This window comes from Phocoena phocoena, chromosome 3 (genome assembly GCF_963924675.1).
Source record: "Phocoena phocoena chromosome 3, mPhoPho1.1, whole genome shotgun sequence".
NCBI classification, from domain to species: Eukaryota; Metazoa; Chordata; class Mammalia; order Artiodactyla; family Phocoenidae; genus Phocoena; species Phocoena phocoena.
Genome location: NC_089221.1, coordinates 163,125,542 through 163,144,834, shown reverse-complemented (window position 1 = coordinate 163,144,834; position 19,293 = coordinate 163,125,542). Strand labels below are relative to the sequence as shown.

General features: G+C 48.8%; 2 protein-coding genes across 2 annotated transcripts in view; both read right to left on the bottom strand.

Moving 5' to 3' along the window:
• Window positions 1-19,293, bottom strand: part of MUC16 (mucin 16, cell surface associated) — a 41,321-nt gene that overhangs the window by 6,274 nt on the left and 15,754 nt on the right. The window contains exons 2-4 of the mRNA XM_065873801.1: window positions 15,232-15,342; window positions 3,945-14,153; window positions 751-1,289 (exon numbers count right to left, since the gene is read on the bottom strand). Of these exons, the coding sequence (XP_065729873.1) occupies window positions 751-1,289; window positions 3,945-14,153; window positions 15,232-15,342 (10,859 nt within the window). The remainder of the gene's footprint in view (window positions 1-750; window positions 1,290-3,944; window positions 14,154-15,231; window positions 15,343-19,293) is intronic.
• On the bottom strand, window positions 1,337-3,591 carry LOC136121666 (mucin-16-like). The gene is made up of 2 exons (XM_065875573.1): window positions 1,569-3,591; window positions 1,337-1,392 (listed from the first exon to the last, which is right to left on the bottom strand). Exons 1-2 carry the CDS (start codon window positions 3,589-3,591, stop codon window positions 1,337-1,339), a joined length of 2,079 nt encoding a protein of 692 aa, XP_065731645.1.

Genomic DNA, 19,293 nt, shown 5'->3' with positions numbered 1-19,293 from the left:
TGCAGGAATGTCTGGCGACAACGTGTACTGAACAGGACCAGGGATGGACATGCTGCTAGGGGAGATCGGTTCGGTCCTAGAGTTCTCAATAGTCGTATCAGTGGGTACTTTGGAAGGGACGGCGATTTTCTCTGTGGCTGTGCTGTTCTGCTGGACGTTGGGGGACTTCCTCAGTGGAGGAGTCAGAGAGGATGTGGAGTGTGTCTCAAACATTGTAGTTTCTAAAGAGTGAGGCATTGATGTAGAAACACTGGTGTCCCTAGAGGCGGAAGGAGTAACCGTTGGGGACGTGACATTCGATGGCTCTGATTCAGCTGGGGCAGAGGAACGTGCTTCATGTCCAGAAATTGTGTTGGCCCGGTGGGTCCCAGCTGTGTTTCTGGAGGGCTGAATTGCATCTGTACCTGTGGAGGCTTCAGAGGTGGACAGTATTTCAATCCTGGGGCTCGTCTCACCTGAAGGTGAACTGGGCACAGGTTCCACACTTGTACCCAATGTGTCTTTGGTCTTCCCCAGACCACGAGTGAGAAGTGAGGTCACAGGTGTAGGAGAGGAGGGGCTCCTCCCTGGTAATGTGGATGTCTCAGGGGAGGGTGTTGTCCTGGCAGATACAATTACTGGGGAGGTTGGAGAGCCAGTTTCTTTCACAGAGGCAGGGCTTGGCCAAGACACATCCTCGGGACCTCTGCTTCTGAGAGTGGTCATCTCTGGGTGCATAAAACTCTGAGTCACAGTCGAGTGAATCTCCACCCCTGTGGTATTAGTTGTAGCGCCCAAGGTAAGTGGGTCCTGTGAAGTAGCCTCAATGGGACCTGTTTGGGTGGTCATGGCCACTTCTGCAGATTCTGTTGTCACAGGAGAGGCAGAGGAGCTGGTGATCAGGCCTTCAGGGATGTCTGGCGACATCGTGGCCTGAACAGGGCCAGCGATGGACGTGCTGCTAGAGGAGATGGGTTCGGTCCTAGAGATCTCAGTAGTCATATCAGTGGGTACTTTGGAAAGTATGGCTATTTTCTCTATGGCTGAGCTGTTCTGCTGGACAGTGCTGGTGTTCCTCAGTGGAGGAGTCACAGAGGATGTGGAGTCTAGCTCAAACACTGTAGTTTCTAAAGAGTGAGGCATTGATGTGGAAACACTGGTCTCCGTACGGGTGGAAGGAGTAAGCATTGGGGACGTGATATTGGATGGCTCTGAGTCAGCTGGCGCAGAGGAATGTGCTTCATGCCCAGAACTTGTATTGGCCCCGTGGGTCCCAGCTTTGTTTTTGGAAGGCTGAATTCCATCTGTACCTGTGGAGGCTTCAGATGTGGACAGTATCTCCTTGGTGGTGCTGATCTCACTTGAAGGTGAACTGGACACAGGTTCCACACTTGTACCCAATGTGTCTTTGGTCTTCCCCAGACCACGAGTGAGAAGTGAGGTCTCAGGGGTAGGAGAGGAGGAACTCCTCCCTGGTAATGTGGATGGCTCAGGAGAGGGTGTTGTCATGGCAGGTACAGTCACTGGGAAGGATGGAGAGCCAGTTTCTTTCACAGAGGCAGGGCTTGGCCAAAACACATCCTTGGCACCTCTGCTGCTGAGAGTGGTCATCTCTGGGTGCGTAAAACTCTGAGTCACAGTGGAGTGAATCTCCGCCCCTGAGGTGTTGGTTGTAGTGCCCACGGTAAGTGGGTCCTGTGATGTAGCCTCAGTGGGACCAGTTTGGGTGGTCATGGTCACTTCTGCAGATTCTGTCATCACCGAAGAGGCAGAGGGCCAGGTGATGGTTCCTGCAGGGAAGTCTGGCGACATCGTGGACTGAACAAGGCCAGGGATGGACGTGATGCTAGAGGAGATCAGTTCTGTCCTAGAGATCTCAGTAGTCGTATCAGTGGGTACTTTGGAAAGGACGCCGATTTTCTCTGTGGCTGAGCGGTTCTGCTGGACGGTGCTGGTGTTCCTCAGTGGAGGAGTCACAGAGGATGTGGAGTCTAGCTCAAACACTGTAGCTTCTAAAGAGTGAGGCACCGTTGTGGTAACACGGGTGTCCCTAGAGGCGGAAGGAGTAACCGTTGGGGACGTGACATTCGATGGCTCTGATTCAGCTGGGGCAGAGGAATGTGCTTCATGTCCTGAGCTTTTGTTGGCCCCATTGATCCCAGCTGTGTTCTTGGAGGGCTGAATTGCGTCTGTACCTGTGGAGGCTTCAGAGCTGGACAGTATCTCAATGGTGGTGCTCATCTCACTTGAAGGTGAACTGGGCACAGGTTCCACACTTGTACCCAATGTGTCTCTGGTTTTCCACAGACCACGGTTGAGAAGTGAGGTCACAGGAGTAGGAGAGTAGGGGCTCCTCCCTGGTAATGTGGATGTCTCAGGGGAGGGTGTTGTCATGGCAGGTACAATCACTGGGGAAGATGGAGAGCCAGTCTCTATCACAGAGGCAGGGCTTGGCCAAGACACATCCTCGGGACCTCTGCTGCTGAGAGTGGTCATCTCTGGGTGCGTAAAACTGTGAGTCACAGTCGAGTGGATCTCTGCCCCTGAGGTGTTGGTTGTAGTGCCCAAGGCAAGTGGGTCCTGTGATGTAGGCTCAGTGGGACCTGTTTGGGTGGTCATGGTGACTTCTGCAGATTCTGTTGGCACAGGAGAGGCAGAGGGCCCGGTGATGATGCCTGCAGGAATGTCTGGCGACAATGTGTACTGAACAGGGCCAGGGATGGACATGCTGCTAGGGGAGATCGGTTCGGTCCTAGGGATCTCAGTAGTCGTATCAGTGGGTACTTTGGAAAGTACGGCTATTTTCTCTATGGCTGAGCTGTTCTGCTGGACAGTGCTGGTGTTCCTCAGTGGAGGAGTCACAGAGGATGTGGAGTCTAGCTCAAACACTGTCGTTTCTAAAGAGTGAGGCATTGATGTGGAAACACTGGTCTCCGTACGGGTGGAAGGAGTAAGCATTGGGGACGTGATATTGGATGGCTCTGAGTCAGCTGGGGCAGAGGAATGTGCTTCATGCCCAGAACTTGTATTGGCCCCGTGGGTCCCAGCTTTGTTTTTGGAAGGCCGAATTCCATCTGTACCTGTGGAGGCTTCAGATGTGGACAGTATCTCCTTGGTGGTGCTGATCTCACTTGAAGGTGAACTGGACACAGGTTCCACACTTGTACCCAATGTGTCTTTGGTCTTCCCCGGACCACGAGTGAGAAGTGAGGTCTCAGGGGTAGGAGAGGAGGAACTCCTCCCTGGTAATGTGGATGTCTCAGGGGAGGGTGTTGTCATGGCAGGTACAATCACTGGGGAAGATGGAGAGCCAGTCTCTATCACAGAGGCAGGGCTTGGCCAAGACACATCCTCGGGACCTCTGCTGCTGAGAGTGGTCATCTCTGGGTGCGTAAAACTGTGAGTCACAGTCGAGTGGATCTCTGCCCCTGAGGTGTTGGTTGTAGTGCCCAAGGCAAGTGGGTCCTGTGATGTAGGCTCAGTGGGACCTGTTTGGGTGGTCATGGTGACTTCTGCAGATTCTGTTGGCACAGGAGAGGCAGAGGGCCCGGTGATGATGCCTGCAGGAATGTCTGGCGACAACGTGTACTGAACAGGGCCAGGGATGGACATGCTGCTAGGGGAGATCGGTTCGGTCCTAGAGTTCTCAATAGTCGTATCAGTGGGTACTTTGGAAGGGACGGCGATTTTCTCTGTGGCTGTGCTGTTCTGCTGGACGTTGCGGGGCTTCCTCAGTGGAGGAGTCAGAGAGGATGTGGAGTGTGTCTCAAACATTGTAGTTTCTAAAGAGTGAGGCATTGATGTAGAAACACTGGTGTCCCTAGAGGCGGAAGGAGTAACCGTTGGGGACGTGACATTCGATGGCTCTGATTCAGCTGGGGCAGAGGAACGTGCTTCATGTCCAGAAATTGTGTTGGCCCGGTGGGTCCCAGCTGTTTTTCTGGAGGGCTGAATTGCATCTGTACCTGTGGAGGCTTCAGAGGTGGACAGTATCTCAATCCTGGGGCTCATCTCACCTGAAGGTGAACTGGACACAGGTTCCACACTTGTACCCAATGTGTCTTTGGTCTTCCCCAGACCACGAGTGAGAAGTGAGGTCACAGGTGTAGGAGAGGAGGGGCTCCTCCCTGGTAATGTGGATGTCTCAGGGGAGGGTGTTGTCCTGGCAGATACAATTACTGGGGAGGTTGGAGAGCCAGTTTCTTTCACAGAGGCAGGGCTTGGCCAAGACACATCCTCGGGACCTCTGCTTCTGAGAGTGGTCATCTCTGGGTGCATAAAACTCTGAGTCACAGTCGAGTGAATCTCCACCCCTGTGGTATTAGTTGTAGCGCCCAAGGTAAGTGGGTCCTGTGAAGTAGCCTCAATGGGACCTGTTTGGGTGGTCATGGCCACTTCTGCAGATTCTGTTGTCACAGGAGAGGCAGAGGAGCTGGTGATCAGGCCTTCAGGGATGTCTGGCGACATCGTGGCCTGAACAGGGCCAGCGATGGACGTGCTGCTAGAGGAGATGGGTTCGGTCCTAGAGATCTCAGTAGTCATATCAGTGGGTACTTTGGAAAGTATGGCTATTTTCTCTATGGCTGAGCTGTTCTGCTGGACAGTGCTGGTGTTCCTCAGTGGAGGAGTCACAGAGGATGTGGAGTCTAGCTCAAACACTGTAGTTTCTAAAGAGTGAGGCATTGATGTGGAAACACTGGTCTCCGTACGGGTGGAAGGAGTAAGCATTGGGGACGTGATATTGGATGGCTCTGAGTCAGCTGGGGCAGAGGAATGTGCTTCATGCCCAGAACTTGTATTGGCCCCGTGGGTCCCAGCTTTGTTTTTGGAAGGCTGAATTCCATCTGTACCTGTGGAGGCTTCAGATGTGGACAGTATCTCCTTGGTGGTGCTGATCTCACTTGAAGGTGAACTGGACACAGGTTCCACACTTGTACCCAATGTGTCTTTGGTCTTCCCCAGACCACGAGTGAGAAGTGAGGTCTCAGGGGTAGGAGAGGAGGAACTCCTCCCTGGTAATGTGGATGGCTCAGGAGAGGGTGTTGTCATGGCAGGTACAGTCACTGGGAAGGATGGAGAGCCAGTTTCTTTCACAGAGGCAGGGCTTGGCCAAAACACATCCTTGGCACCTCTGCTGCTGAGAGTGGTCATCTCTGGGTGCGTAAAACTCTGAGTCACAGTGGAGTGAATCTCCGCCCCTGAGGTGTTGGTTGTAGTGCCCACGGTAAGTGGGTCCTGTGATGTAGCCTCAGTGGGACCAGTTTGGGTGGTCATGGTCACTTCTGCAGATTCTGTCATCACCGAAGAGGCAGAGGGCCAGGTGATGGTTCCTGCAGGGAAGTCTGGCGACATCGTGGACTGAACAAGGCCAGGGATGGACGTGATGCTAGAGGAGATCAGTTCTGTCCTAGAGATCTCAGTAGTCGTATCAGTGGGTACTTTGGAAAGGACGCCGATTTTCTCTGTGGCTGAGCGGTTCTGCTGGACGGTGCTTGTGTTCCTCAGTTCAGGAGTCACAGAGGATGTGGAGTCTAGCTCAAACACTGTAGCTTCTAAAGAGTGAGGCACCGTTGTGGTAACACGGGTGTCCCTAGAGGCGGAAGGAGTAACCGTTGGGGACGTGACATTCGATGGCTCTGATTCAGCTGGGGCAGAGGAATGTGCTTCATGTCCTGAGCTTTTGTTGGCCCCATTGATCCCAGCTGTGTTCTTGGAGGGCTGAATTGCGTCTGTACCTGTGGAGGCTTCAGAGCTGGACAGTATCTCAATGGTGGTGCTCATCTCACTTGAAGGTGAACTGGGCACAGGTTCCACACTTGTACCCAATGTGTCTCTGGTTTTCCACAGACCACGGTTGAGAAGTGAGGTCACAGGAGTAGGAGAGTAGGGGCTCCTCCCTGGTAATGTGGATGTCTCAGGGGAGGGTGTTGTCATGGCAGGTACAATCACTGGGGAAGATGGAGAGCCAGTCTCTATCACAGAGGCAGGGCTTGGCCAAGACACATCCTCGGGACCTCTGCTGCTGAGAGTGGTCATCTCTGGGTGCGTAAAACTGTGAGTCACAGTCGAGTGGATCTCTGCCCCTGAGGTGTTGGTTGTAGTGCCCAAGGCAAGTGGGTCCTGTGATGTAGGCTCAGTGGGACCTGTTTGGGTGGTCATGGTGACTTCTGCAGATTCTGTTGGCACAGGAGAGGCAGAGGGCCCGGTGATGATGCCTGCAGGAATGTCTGGCGACAATGTGTACTGAACAGGGCCAGGGATGGACATGCTGCTAGGGGAGATCGGTTCGGTCCTAGGGATCTCAGTAGTCGTATCAGTGGGTACTTTGGAAAGTACGGCTATTTTCTCTATGGCTGAGCTGTTCTGCTGGACAGTGCTGGTGTTCCTCAGTGGAGGAGTCACAGAGGATGTGGAGTCTAGCTCAAACACTGTCGTTTCTAAAGAGTGAGGCATTGATGTGGAAACACTGGTCTCCGTACGGGTGGAAGGAGTAAGCATTGGGGACGTGATATTGGATGGCTCTGAGTCAGCTGGGGCAGAGGAATGTGCTTCATGCCCAGAACTTGTATTGGCCCCGTGGGTCCCAGCTTTGTTTTTGGAAGGCCGAATTCCATCTGTACCTGTGGAGGCTTCAGATGTGGACAGTATCTCCTTGGTGGTGCTGATCTCACTTGAAGGTGAACTGGACACAGGTTCCACACTTGTACCCAATGTGTCTTTGGTCTTCCCCGGACCACGAGTGAGAAGTGAGGTCTCAGGGGTAGGAGAGGAGGAACTCCTCCCTGGTAATGTGGATGTCTCAGGGGAGGGTGTTGTCATGGCAGGTACAATCACTGGGGAAGATGGAGAGCCAGTCTCTATCACAGAGGCAGGGCTTGGCCAAGACACATCCTCGGGACCTCTGCTGCTGAGAGTGGTCATCTCTGGGTGCGTAAAACTGTGAGTCACAGTCGAGTGGATCTCTGCCCCTGAGGTGTTGGTTGTAGTGCCCAAGGCAAGTGGGTCCTGTGATGTAGGCTCAGTGGGACCTGTTTGGGTGGTCATGGTGACTTCTGCAGATTCTGTTGGCACAGGAGAGGCAGAGGGCCCGGTGATGATGCCTGCAGGAATGTCTGGCGACAACGTGTACTGAACAGGGCCAGGGATGGACATGCTGCTAGGGGAGATCGGTTCGGTCCTAGAGTTCTCAATAGTCGTATCAGTGGGTACTTTGGAAGGGACGGCGATTTTCTCTGTGGCTGTGCTGTTCTGCTGGACGTTGCGGGGCTTCCTCAGTGGAGGAGTCAGAGAGGATGTGGAGTGTGTCTCAAACATTGTAGTTTCTAAAGAGTGAGGCATTGATGTAGAAACACTGGTGTCCCTAGAGGCGGAAGGAGTAACCGTTGGGGACGTGACATTCGATGGCTCTGATTCAGCTGGGGCAGAGGAACGTGCTTCATGTCCAGAAATTGTGTTGGCCCGGTGGGTCCCAGCTGTTTTTCTGGAGGGCTGAATTGCATCTGTACCTGTGGAGGCTTCAGAGGTGGACAGTATCTCAATCCTGGGGCTCATCTCACCTGAAGGTGAACTGGACACAGGTTCCACACTTGTACCCAATGTGTCTTTGGTCTTCCCCAGACCACGAGTGAGAAGTGAGGTCACAGGTGTAGGAGAGGAGGGGCTCCTCCCTGGTAATGTGGATGTCTCAGGGGAGGGTGTTGTCCTGGCAGATACAATTACTGGGGAGGTTGGAGAGCCAGTTTCTTTCACAGAGGCAGGGCTTGGCCAAGACACATCCTCGGGACCTCTGCTTCTGAGAGTGGTCATCTCTGGGTGCATAAAACTCTGAGTCACAGTCGAGTGAATCTCCACCCCTGTGGTATTAGTTGTAGCGCCCAAGGTAAGTGGGTCCTGTGAAGTAGCCTCAATGGGACCTGTTTGGGTGGTCATGGCCACTTCTGCAGATTCTGTTGTCACAGGAGAGGCAGAGGAGCTGGTGATCAGGCCTTCAGGGATGTCTGGCGACATCGTGGCCTGAACAGGGCCAGCGATGGACGTGCTGCTAGAGGAGATGGGTTCGGTCCTAGAGATCTCAGTAGTCATATCAGTGGGTACTTTGGAAAGTATGGCTATTTTCTCTATGGCTGAGCTGTTCTGCTGGACAGTGCTGGTGTTCCTCAGTGGAGGAGTCACAGAGGATGTGGAGTCTAGCTCAAACACTGTAGTTTCTAAAGAGTGAGGCATTGATGTGGAAACACTGGTCTCCGTACGGGTGGAAGGAGTAAGCATTGGGGACGTGATATTGGATGGCTCTGAGTCAGCTGGGGCAGAGGAATGTGCTTCATGCCCAGAACTTGTATTGGCCCCGTGGGTCCCAGCTTTGTTTTTGGAAGGCTGAATTCCATCTGTACCTGTGGAGGCTTCAGATGTGGACAGTATCTCCTTGGTGGTGCTGATCTCACTTGAAGGTGAACTGGACACAGGTTCCACACTTGTACCCAATGTGTCTTTGGTCTTCCCCAGACCACGAGTGAGAAGTGAGGTCTCAGGGGTAGGAGAGGAGGAACTCCTCCCTGGTAATGTGGATGGCTCAGGAGAGGGTGTTGTCATGGCAGGTACAGTCACTGGGAAGGATGGAGAGCCAGTTTCTTTCACAGAGGCAGGGCTTGGCCAAAACACATCCTTGGCACCTCTGCTGCTGAGAGTGGTCATCTCTGGGTGCGTAAAACTCTGAGTCACAGTGGAGTGAATCTCCGCCCCTGAGGTGTTGGTTGTAGTGCCCAAGGTAAGTGGGTCCTGTGAAGTAGCCTCAATGGGACCTGTTTGGGTGGTCATGGCCACTTCTGCAGATTCTGTTGTCACAGGAGAGGCAGAGGAGCTGGTGATCAGGCCTTCAGGGATGTCTGGCGACATCGTGGACTGAACAGGGCCAGCGATGGACGTGCTGCTAGAGGAGATGGGTTCGGTCCTAGAGATCTCAGTAGTCATATCAGTGGGTACTTTGGAAAGTACGGCTATTTTCTCTATGGCTGAGCTGTTCTGCTGGACAGTGCTGGTGTTCCTCAGTTCAGGAGTCAGAGAGGATGTGGAGTCTAGCTCAAACACTGTAGCTTCTAAAGAGTGAGGCACTGTTGTGGTAACACGGGTGTCCCTAGAGTTGGAAGGAATAAGCATTGGAAACGTGACATTGGATGGCTCCGAGTCAGCTGGGGCAGACGGATGTGTTTCATGTCCTGAGCTTTTGTTGGCCCCATTGATCCCAGCTGTGTTCTTGGAGGGCTGAATTGCGTCTGTACCTGTGGAGGCTTCAGAGCTGGACAGTATCTCAATGGTGGTGCTCATCTCACTTGAAGGTGAACTGGGCACAGGTTCCACACTTGTACCCAATGTGTCTCTGGTTTTCCACAGACCACGGTTGAGAAGTGAGGTCACAGGAGTAGGAGAGGAGGGGCTCCTCCCTGGTAATGTGGATGTCTCAGGGGAGGGTGTTGTCATGGCAGGTACAATCACTGGGGAAGATGGAGAGCCAGTCTCTATCACAGAGGCAGGGCTTGGCCAAGACACATCCTCGGGACCTCTGCTGCTGAGAGTGGTCATCTCTGGGTGCGTAAAACTGTGAGTCACAGTCGAGTGGATCTCTGCCCCTGAGGTGTTGGTTGTAGTGCCCAAGGCAAGTGGGTCCTGTGATGTAGGCTCAGTGGGACCTGTTTGGGTGGTCATGGTGACTTCTGCAGATTCTGTTGGCACAGGAGAGGCAGAGGGCCCGGTGATGATGCCTGCAGGAATGTCTGGCGACAACGTGTACTGAACAGGGCCAGGGATGGACATGCTGCTAGGGGAGATCGGTTCGGTCCTAGAGTTCTCAATAGTCGTATCAGTGGGTACTTTGGAAGGGACGGCGATTTTCTCTGTGGCTGTGCTGTTCTGCTGGACGTTGCGGGGCTTCCTCAGTGGAGGAGTCAGAGAAGATGTGGAGTGTGTCTCAAACATTGTAGTTTCTAAAGAGTGAGGCATTGATGTAGAAACACTGGTGTCCCTAGAGGCGGAAGGAGTAACCGTTGGGGACGTGACATTCGATGGCTCTGATTCAGCTGGGGCAGAGGAATGTGCTTCATGTCCAGAAATTGTGTTGGCCCGGTGGGTCCCAGCTGTGTTTCTGGTGGGCTGAATTGTATCTGTACCTGTGGAGGCTTCAGAGGTGGACAGTATCTCAATCCTGGGGCTCATCTCACCTGAAGGTGAACTGGACACAGGTTCCACACTTGTACCCAATGTGTCTTTGGTCTTCCCCAGACCACGAGTGAGAAGTGAGGTCACAGGTGTAGGAGAGGAGGGTCTCCTCCCTGGTAATGTGGATGTCTCAGGGAAGGGTGTTGTCCTGGCAGGTACAATTACTGGGGAGGTTGGAGAGCCAGTTTCTTTCACAGAGGCAGGGCTTGGCCAAGACACATCCTCGGGACCTCTGCTGCTGAGATTGGTCATCTCTGAGTTTGTAAAACTCTGAGTCACATTCGAATGAGTCCCTGCCCCAGAGACCTTGGTCGATATGTCCAAGGTAAGTGTGTCCTGTGATGTAACCCCTGGGGGACCTGTTTGGGTGGTGATGGTCATTCCCGAAGATTCTATCATGAACATGTACATAGAGGGGCTGGTTCTGCTTTCTGTAGGTGTGTTTGGAGAAGTTTTGAAGTGAGCAGGGCTAGAGATAGATATCCTGCTAGAGGAGGTAACTTGTGTCCTGGTGACCTCAGTAGTAGCATCATTTGTAGACACATTGGAAATGACAGTGCTTGTCTCTGTAGCAGAGCTGGTCTCCTGGTAGGTACTTGTCTCCCTAAGTCCAGTATTCAGAGAGGATACTGACTCTCTCTCAATCTTTATAGTCTCAGATGAGCCAGACATTGATGTGGGAGCAGTAGTGTCCAAAATGGTAGAGGAGGTAACCACTGAAGATTTAGCTTTGGGTGGCTGTGTGGGGGCCAGGACAGGAGAATGTGATTTATGTTCACAACTGGTAGTCTCTACATGTGTCATTGCTGTGTTTGTGGAAGGATGAATTGCTTCTATATCTGTGGTGACAAACATCTCATCTGAGCTACTCCTCAAATTTGGGGGTAAACTGGTATCAGTTTCCAAGCTCGTCCTCAACATGTCTCTGGTCTTCCCCAAGCCGAAGTTCTCAGGCAAGAGACCTGAGGTCTCAGGTAGAGTAGAGGAGGTACTTTGCCCTTGTGATGTCAACAAAACATGAGAAGATGAGGTTGTGTCAGAGATAGGTGCTAGGGAAGAGGAAGAGGTGGTTTCTCCCACAGAGGGAGGGTTTGTCCATGACACACCTTCAGGACCTTTGCTCGTTTGAGTGGTTATCTTTGACTGTGGAAATCCCTGAGTCACAGCCAAGTAAGTCCCTGACAAGGAGTCTGTGGCTAATGTGTCCATGGTAGGTGCACCCAGCAATGTAGTCCCAGAAGGACCTGTTTGCATGGTGATGGTCATTCTTTCAGAGTCTGTTATGTCAGGGAAGGTAGAGGGCCTGGTGATGTCTGATGACCTTGTGGACTGAGCTAGATCTGGGCTGGAAATTCTGTCAGAGGTAGTGAATTCTGTCCCGGACACCCTAGTAATAGCAAAAGAACTTAGGGAATGGACACTACTTATCTCTGTGGTTGAGTTGGTATCCATGTAAATACTGGACTCCCTCAGTTCAGTGGTCAGGGGGTAATCAAGCTCTCTTCCAGCCCTTGTGGATTCTGGCCAGGTAGTTGCTGATGTGGAAACAATGGTATTCAGCATGATGGAGGTAGTATTCATTGGATATGTGCCCATGGATGACTCTGAGTGTGCTGGGACAGTGGAATGAAGATCATGTTCAGAATTTGAGGGCCATACCGTTGTATCTGCTGTGTTTGTAGATGGGTGAATTGTCTCTTTGTCTGTGGTAGGTTCAGAAGTGGCTATTCTCTCATATGTGCCATTTTTCCAATTTGGAGATGAAATTGTCCCAGATTCCAAGCTTATGCCCAGTATATCTGTGGTCTTTAATAAGCCTGGGGAGTCAGTAACCTCCTTGATGGTCCCTCCTGAGACAGAAGAGACATTTATCACCTCAGTGTTCAGAGATGTGCTTGAGCTTGATTCTTCTTCCCTCATCCAGGAATGAGATGTAGCTCTTGCCTCTGTTGTAGGAGTCCTTATCCCATTCACCCGGGGAGTTGGATATGGAGTTCTTACTGTATATGGGATTAAGTCCAGAGTTGTTGCTTCTGGTCTAGACATATACCCTGGATCTGCAGAAGCTGTGATGTGAAGCTGGGTAGAACTCTGCTCTACTTCTTTGCTGGCAAGATCTGGCCTCCCTGATAAAGTGACTTTAGAGCTATTTACCATTGTAACAGGTGTGACCTCACTTGTAATGTCCTCTGTGGAGGAGGGCAGCTGTGAGGTAGTTGGGCTGATCATGTTCTCCAAAGGGAGTTCTGAAGGAGTTGTAACCTCCTGAAGAACTGAGGTAGAGGTTATGGCTGATGACACAGAACTCCCAGTGGCCCAGCCAAGAGTGGACAGAGAATCAGGCAGAGGAGTGGATGGGAGGATCTTTGGGATAGTCTTTGTATTTGGATGGTCCATGGAAGCCACTGAAACATTCAAGGCTTCTGTTTCTCTTCTACTGGGAGTCCAACTTGTGCTTAAAATGTCAGGAACTGAGGTGCTCATCCTCTCGACACCAGAAGTTGAGATGGGCATAGATGCAGTTGTGTCTAAAGGACTCAATGTCCTTACACTTGTGCTGGCCTCTGTCTTTTCAGCTGAAGCAAAGGAGGATGGGATGGTTAGGCTGGTTCCACTGACAGTCACAAGGCCATGGGGGGTAGACACAGAGCCTGATTCAGTGCTTGACGCTATGGATGAAGTTGTGCTCATTGCAGAAATTGCTTTAGGAGAACCTGTGACTTCCAAGATTGAAGCCATGTCTGTGATAGTCCTGGAGCCTGATGTTGGGGCAGGAGCAGCTGTGGATGACCAGGTGGGTGGGTGCTGTAGGGCAGATGTGCTGGTCTCTGTAGCCAGGGTGCTGTCCATGGTGCTCACACTTCCTTTTGGGCCGGGCATAGTAGTCAGGACTGAATTGGTTTCCATAGTGGTGATCGTGGTGGTAACAAGTGGAGTGGGAGCTATGGTTACCTCCATGTTGCTCACTCCTGCAGGGTATGAGGTCTGTGATAGTTGCCCAAGAGTAGAGGCAACATCACTATTTACTACACTTGTGATGGTTGCCAGTGTCGTAGACCCCACGGAGGGGAATGTGACAGATGGTGAAGAGCTCATTTTTCCTCCTGAGGCATTGGTGATGCTGGTAATGTCTTGGCTTTCAGAGGTCAGAGATGCTAATGTGGTTTGTTCTACGGAGGTTTTATGCAATGTGTCTTTGGCCTCAGGGGATTTATCAAGAATCAGGTTACTCCCAGTTGTCTGCTCTGACCATGGGCTAGCAGATGAATAAGCCTCACTCACAGATACACTTGCCTGTTGTTCATCTGTCATTGTATCTTTACTCAGAACAGTGGAAGGAATGACTGTGATGTTGACCCTTGTCTTGGTTATAAATTCAGATTTATCTGTCACTGAGCTCATGGTTACCATCTGGGTTGTCACAGAGTCCGGGATGGCCACAGGGTCTTCAGGACCAGTGGAAGATGTGTTCAGAGAGACATGTGTGTCCACGGTGGTCCCTCCAGTGGAGCCAAGCCACGTGGATAAATTCATTCCAGTTGTCCTTGGAATCAGATTTGGGCTTGTTTGTGGACCAGTCCCTATGTTGCCTTTAGGATTTGACTCTCGGGAGACAGAGGACACTGTGCCCAATGACTTTTTGGTCCCTTCTGGAGTCCCAAGATGGGGGTTGGTCCCAACCTCAGATTGGGAGAGTGAGACCCATTCTGTAGTTGCTGTCCCTTTTGTTGGTGACTTGGCTGGTGTCATGAATCCTGTGGGCAGGTGAGAGAGGCTGATGCCACTACTCTCTATGGCTGTGGACTGAAGTGTGACTGGTTCCACTGTGGTCTTCATAGGGACAGTTGCTGTTGAAGTATTCCAAGAATGTCCCAGAGTGTACTTCATTTCTGGGCTGGTGCTGGGCTCCTTGGAACTTATGATTTTGAAGGCTGTAGCCATTTCTGGGCTTCTTGTGGACATACCTGTGATTGGAAAGTGAATTGGTAGGAGATATGCAAATGGTACAGGAGTCCTGATTGACAGTATCATTTGTTCCTTCCTGTGATTTCAACTCAAACTATTTCCTATTTCTCCAGAAAAGAAAATGTTAACCCTCTCATACCACATTTCAAGACTCTGGACACCAGGGAACATACTGACCATCCCCAAAGATGGATCAAAGTGTTAGGGTTAGTGGGGGTGAGGGCTTTGACCCTCTTGTTTACTCAGAAGAAATTGTTACCTGGAACTCAGTGTACTACATACCCTACAAAGAAGGGCTCTTTGTACAAGGAAGGATGTGATGAACCTGGACTCTACCCATGCACGAGGCTTCCCCTACCCTATTTTACTTTTCTCCTTGGAGCCTGCCCTTGCAGAACCAGTTTCAGCTTATAACTTCGAGCCTCCGCTAGATGCCCCAAATCTTAGTTCACTGAAAAGCCACTTAAGGATTTATATTTGAGAAGCAACAGAATAGAAGGGTGATAAAATTCTTTTCCTTTACCTTCATCCTCTTTCAAATTCATCTCCCTCTCTGAACCCTTTTCCTATTGTTGAGGTAAAGGGCATGTAACTGCCACAGGGATAAGGAAAGCTCGACCTAAGAGCACTCTTTTTTACATTATCCTCACCAACTTGGCATAGCCAAGGACCATGATCCCTTCCTCTACTGTAACAAAAGAAGACTGTATCACCTCAAGTCTGTCTGTGCCCTCCCTGTCAACACAAAATTCCAGTGAGGATCTCCGATTTAGAAAGATCCTTCAGCCTGGTGCAAGAGAAAGTGTGGAGGGAACTGACCTTGTGGCATTTTCTCCTGCTGAATTGATTGGCTACTAATCATATAAATTACTGAGTGAAGCAATAACAGTGTTCCGTTAATACAATCTCTAGGAAAAAAATAACCAACTTTAGAGTGACAAGAAGCCAAAGAAATCGATTTCAAACCTAGTCATTTTACTTCCTTCAACAATCCAATTTTTGACCCCAGGGATTAAGAGAGAGGACCCAAATGGGTCCTCTTAGACTTGAAGAAAGTAGAGATATGCTCTTACTTACCCACATTGATCATAGTCATAAGAGATGAGGGGTTACTGGTTGGCGAAGTGGTACTTCCATATTCTCCTTGACTCAGCTCCCTGGTGGTGCTTGCCACAGACTCATCAGGGCCTGAAGTAAAAGATAGAGGTGTTACCTTTGCATTCCCTAAGAATACGGACCTATAAGGAACATTCTCACTAGACACTGGCTTAGCAGTGCCCTCATTTGTCTCTGAGAAGGCATTTAAAGAGTAACTGTCTTTTTTACATTAAATCAAACCCTCAAGATGGTCATAAGGGATGGAAAGCTTTTTGTTAATTGTGGGGACTTCTGATCTGATTGGTCTCAACATATAAATTTTTAAAACTATCTGTCTCCTTAGAACAAGTAGGGTCTTCATCACTCTATTATACCTTTATTCATTTTGAAATATTCATATATAACATGAGTTAAATCCAGCAAAATTGTTGTAGTTATTGAGGAGTCTGGCTCCTAGGTAGAAAGCTGTGTGTGATTTTTCAGGCCCAACCATAGGCAATTACCTCAAGGATATTAACTTCAAATAGGAAATCTGTCCTCCCCACACCAGACTTTGTGCACAGCCAATACACTGAAGTTGCTCTAGACAGTTGCAGTCGAGGACTTGGGTCCCTCTTGACCAGCCATACTCTTATGCATTCCTAGACCAGGAGCCCTCATTCCTAGGTCTCTTTATTTATTATTATTTTTAATAGATCTTTATTGGAATATAATTGCTTCACAATACTGTGTTAATTTCTGTTGTACAACGAAGCAAATCAGCCATATGCATATGCATGTCCCCATATCCCCTCCCTCTTGAGCCTCCCTCCCATCCTCCCTATCCCACCCCTCTAGGCCATCGAAAAGCACCAAGCCAATCTCCCTGTGCTATGCTGCTGCTTCCCACCAGCCAACTATTTTACATTCGGTGGTGTATATATGTCAATGCTACTCTCACTTCGCCCTAGCTTTGCCTTCCCAGCTTCATGTCCGTTTTCTATGTCTACCTCTTTATTCCTGCACTGCAACTAGGTTCATCAGTACCTTTTTTTTTTTTTTTTAGATTCCATATATATGCGTTAGCATACGGTATTTGTTTTTCTCTTTCTGACTTACTTCACTCTGTATGACAGTCTCTAGGTCCATCCATCTCACTACAAATAATTCAATTTCCTTTCTTTTAATGGCTGAGTAATATTCCATTGTATATACGTGCCACATCTTTATCCATTCATCTGTCTATGGACACTTAGTTGCTTCTGTGTCCTGGCTATTGTAAATAGAGCTGCAATGAACGTTGTGGTATGTGACTCTTTTCGAATTATGGTTTTCTCAGGGTACATGCCCAGTAGTGGGATTGCTGGTTGTATGGTAGTTCTATTTTTAGTTTTTTAAGGAACCTCCATACTGTTCTCCATAGTGGCTGTATCAATTTACATTCCCACCAACAGTGCAAGAGAGTTCCCTTTTCACCACACCCTCTCCAGCAGTTATTGTTTGTAGATTTTCTTTTTTTTTTTTTTTTTTTTTTTTTTTTTGCGATACGCAGGCCTTTCACTGTTGTGGCCTCTCCTGTTGTGGAGCACAGGCTCCAAACGTGCAGGCCTAGCAGCCATGGCTCATGGGCCCAGCCGCTCCGCAGCATGTGGGATCTTCCCGGACCGGAGCACGAACCCGTGTCCCCTGCATCAGCAGGTGGACTCTCAACCACTGCGCCACCAGGGAAACCCTTGTAGATTTTTTTATGATGGCCATTCTGATGTGTGTGAGGTGATACCTCATTGTAGTTTTGATTTGCATTTCTCTAATGATTAGTGATATTGAGCATCCTTTCATCTGTTTGTTGGCAATCTGTTTATCTTCTTTGGAGAAATGTCTATTTAGGTCTTCTGCCCATTTTTGGATTGGGTTGTTTGGTTTTTTGTTTTTAATTTAATTTAATTTATATTTTATACAGCAGGTTCTTATTAGTTATCTCTTTTATACATATTAGTGTATATATGTCAATCCCAATCTCCCAATTAATCACACCACCACCACCCCACCACCACCACTTTCCCCCCTTGGTGTCCATATGTTTGTTCTCTACATCTCTGTCTCTATTTCTGCCCTTCAAACCAGTTCATCTGTACCATTTTTCTAAGTTCCACATATATGCGTTAATATACGATATTTGTTCTTGTCTTTCTGACTTACTTCACTCTGTATGACAGTCTCTAATCCATCCACGTCTCTACAAGTGACCCAATTTCATTCCTTTTTATAGCTGAGTAATATTCCATTGTATATATGTCCCACATCTTCTTTATCCATTTGTCTGTCGATGGGCATTTAGGTTGCTTCCATGACCTGGCTGTTGTAAATAGTGCTGCAATGAACATTGGGGTGCATTGTCTTTTTGAATTATGGTTTTCTCAGGGTATATGGCCTGTAATGGGATTGCTGGGTCATATGGTAGTTCTATTTTTAATATTTTAAAGCAGCCTCCATACTGTACTCCATAGTGGCTGTATCAATTTACATTCCCACCAACAGCGCAAAAGGGTTCCCTTTTCTCCACACCCGCTCCAGGATTTGTTGTTTGTGGATTTTCTGATGATGCCTATCCTAACTGGTGTGAGGTGATACCTCATTGTAGTTTTGATTTGCATTTCTCTAATAATTAGTGATGTTGAGCGGCCTTTTTTTTCATGTGCTTCTTGGCCATCTGTGTGTCTTCTTTGGAGAAATGACTATTTAGGTCTTCTTCTCATTTTTGGATTGGAGTGTTTTTGATATTGAGCTGCATGAGCTGTTTATATATTTTGGAGTTTAATCCTTCGTCCGTTGATTCATTTGCAAATATTTTCTGCCATTCTGAGGGTTGTCTTTTTGTCTTGTTTGTAGTTTCCTTTGCTTTGCAAAAGCTTTTAAGTTTCATTAGGTCCCATTTGTTTATTTTTGTTTTTATTTCCATTACTTTAGGAGGTTGATCAAAAAAGATCTTGTTGGGCTTCCCTGGTGGCACAGTGGTTGAGAGTCTGCCTGCCGATGCAGGGGACACAGGTTCATGCCCTGGTCCGGGAAGATCCCATATGCTGCGGAGAGGCTGCGCCCATGAGCCATGGCTGCTGAGCCTGCGCGTCCAGAGCCTGTGCTCCGCAACAGGAGAGGCCACAACAGTGAGAGGCCGGCATACCGCAAAAAAAAAAAAAAAAAAAAAAGATCTTGTTGTGATTTATGTCAAAGAGTGTTCTTCCTATGTTGTCCTCTAAGAGTTTTATAGTGTTCAGTCTTACATTTAGTTCTCTAATCCATTTTGAGTTTACTTTTGTGTATGGTGTTAGGGAGTGTTCTAATTTCATTCTTTTACAGGTAGCTGTCCAGTTTTCCCAGCACCACTTATTGAAGAGGCTGTCTTTTCTCTATTGTATATCCTTGCCTCCTTTGTCATAGATTAGTTGACCATAGGGGCATGGGTGTATGTCTGGGATTTTCATCCTGTTCCATTCATGTATATTTCTGGTTTTGTGCCAGTACCATATTGTCTTGATGACTGTAGCTTTGTAGTATAGTCTGAAGTCAGGGAGTCTAATTCCTCCAGCTCTATTTTTTCCCCCTCAACACTGCTTTGGCTAATCGGGGTCTTTTTTGTCTCCATACAAATTTTAAGATTTTTTGTTATAGTTCTGTAAAAAATGCCATTGGTAATTTGATAGGGATTGCATTGAATCTGTAGATTGCTATGGGTAGTATAGTCATTTTTACAATATTGATTCTTCCAATCCAAGAACATGGTATACCTCTCCATCTGTTTGTGTCATCTTTGATTTCTTTCATCAGTGTCTTATAGTTTTCTGCATACATTTCTTTTACCTTCTTAGGTAGGTTTATTTCTAGGTATTTTATTCTTTTTGTTGCAATGGTGAATGGGATTATTTCTTTAATTTCTATTTCTGATTTTTTGTTGTTAGTGTATAGGAATGTAAGAGATTTCTGTGCATTAATTTTGTATCCTGCAACTCTACCAAATTCATTGATTAGCTCTAGCAGTTTTCTGGTGGCATCTTTAGGGTTCTC

Coding starts and splice junctions, on each gene's coding strand:
- LOC136121666 (XM_065875573.1), bottom strand. CDS start 3,591: ATGTCCATCCCTGGCCCTGTTCAGTACACGTTGTCGCCAGACATTCCT. Junction 1,393..1,568: donor GACCACTCTCAGCAGCAGAG/GTGCCAAGGATG, acceptor GGTCTGGGGAAG/ACCAAAGACACATTGGGTAC.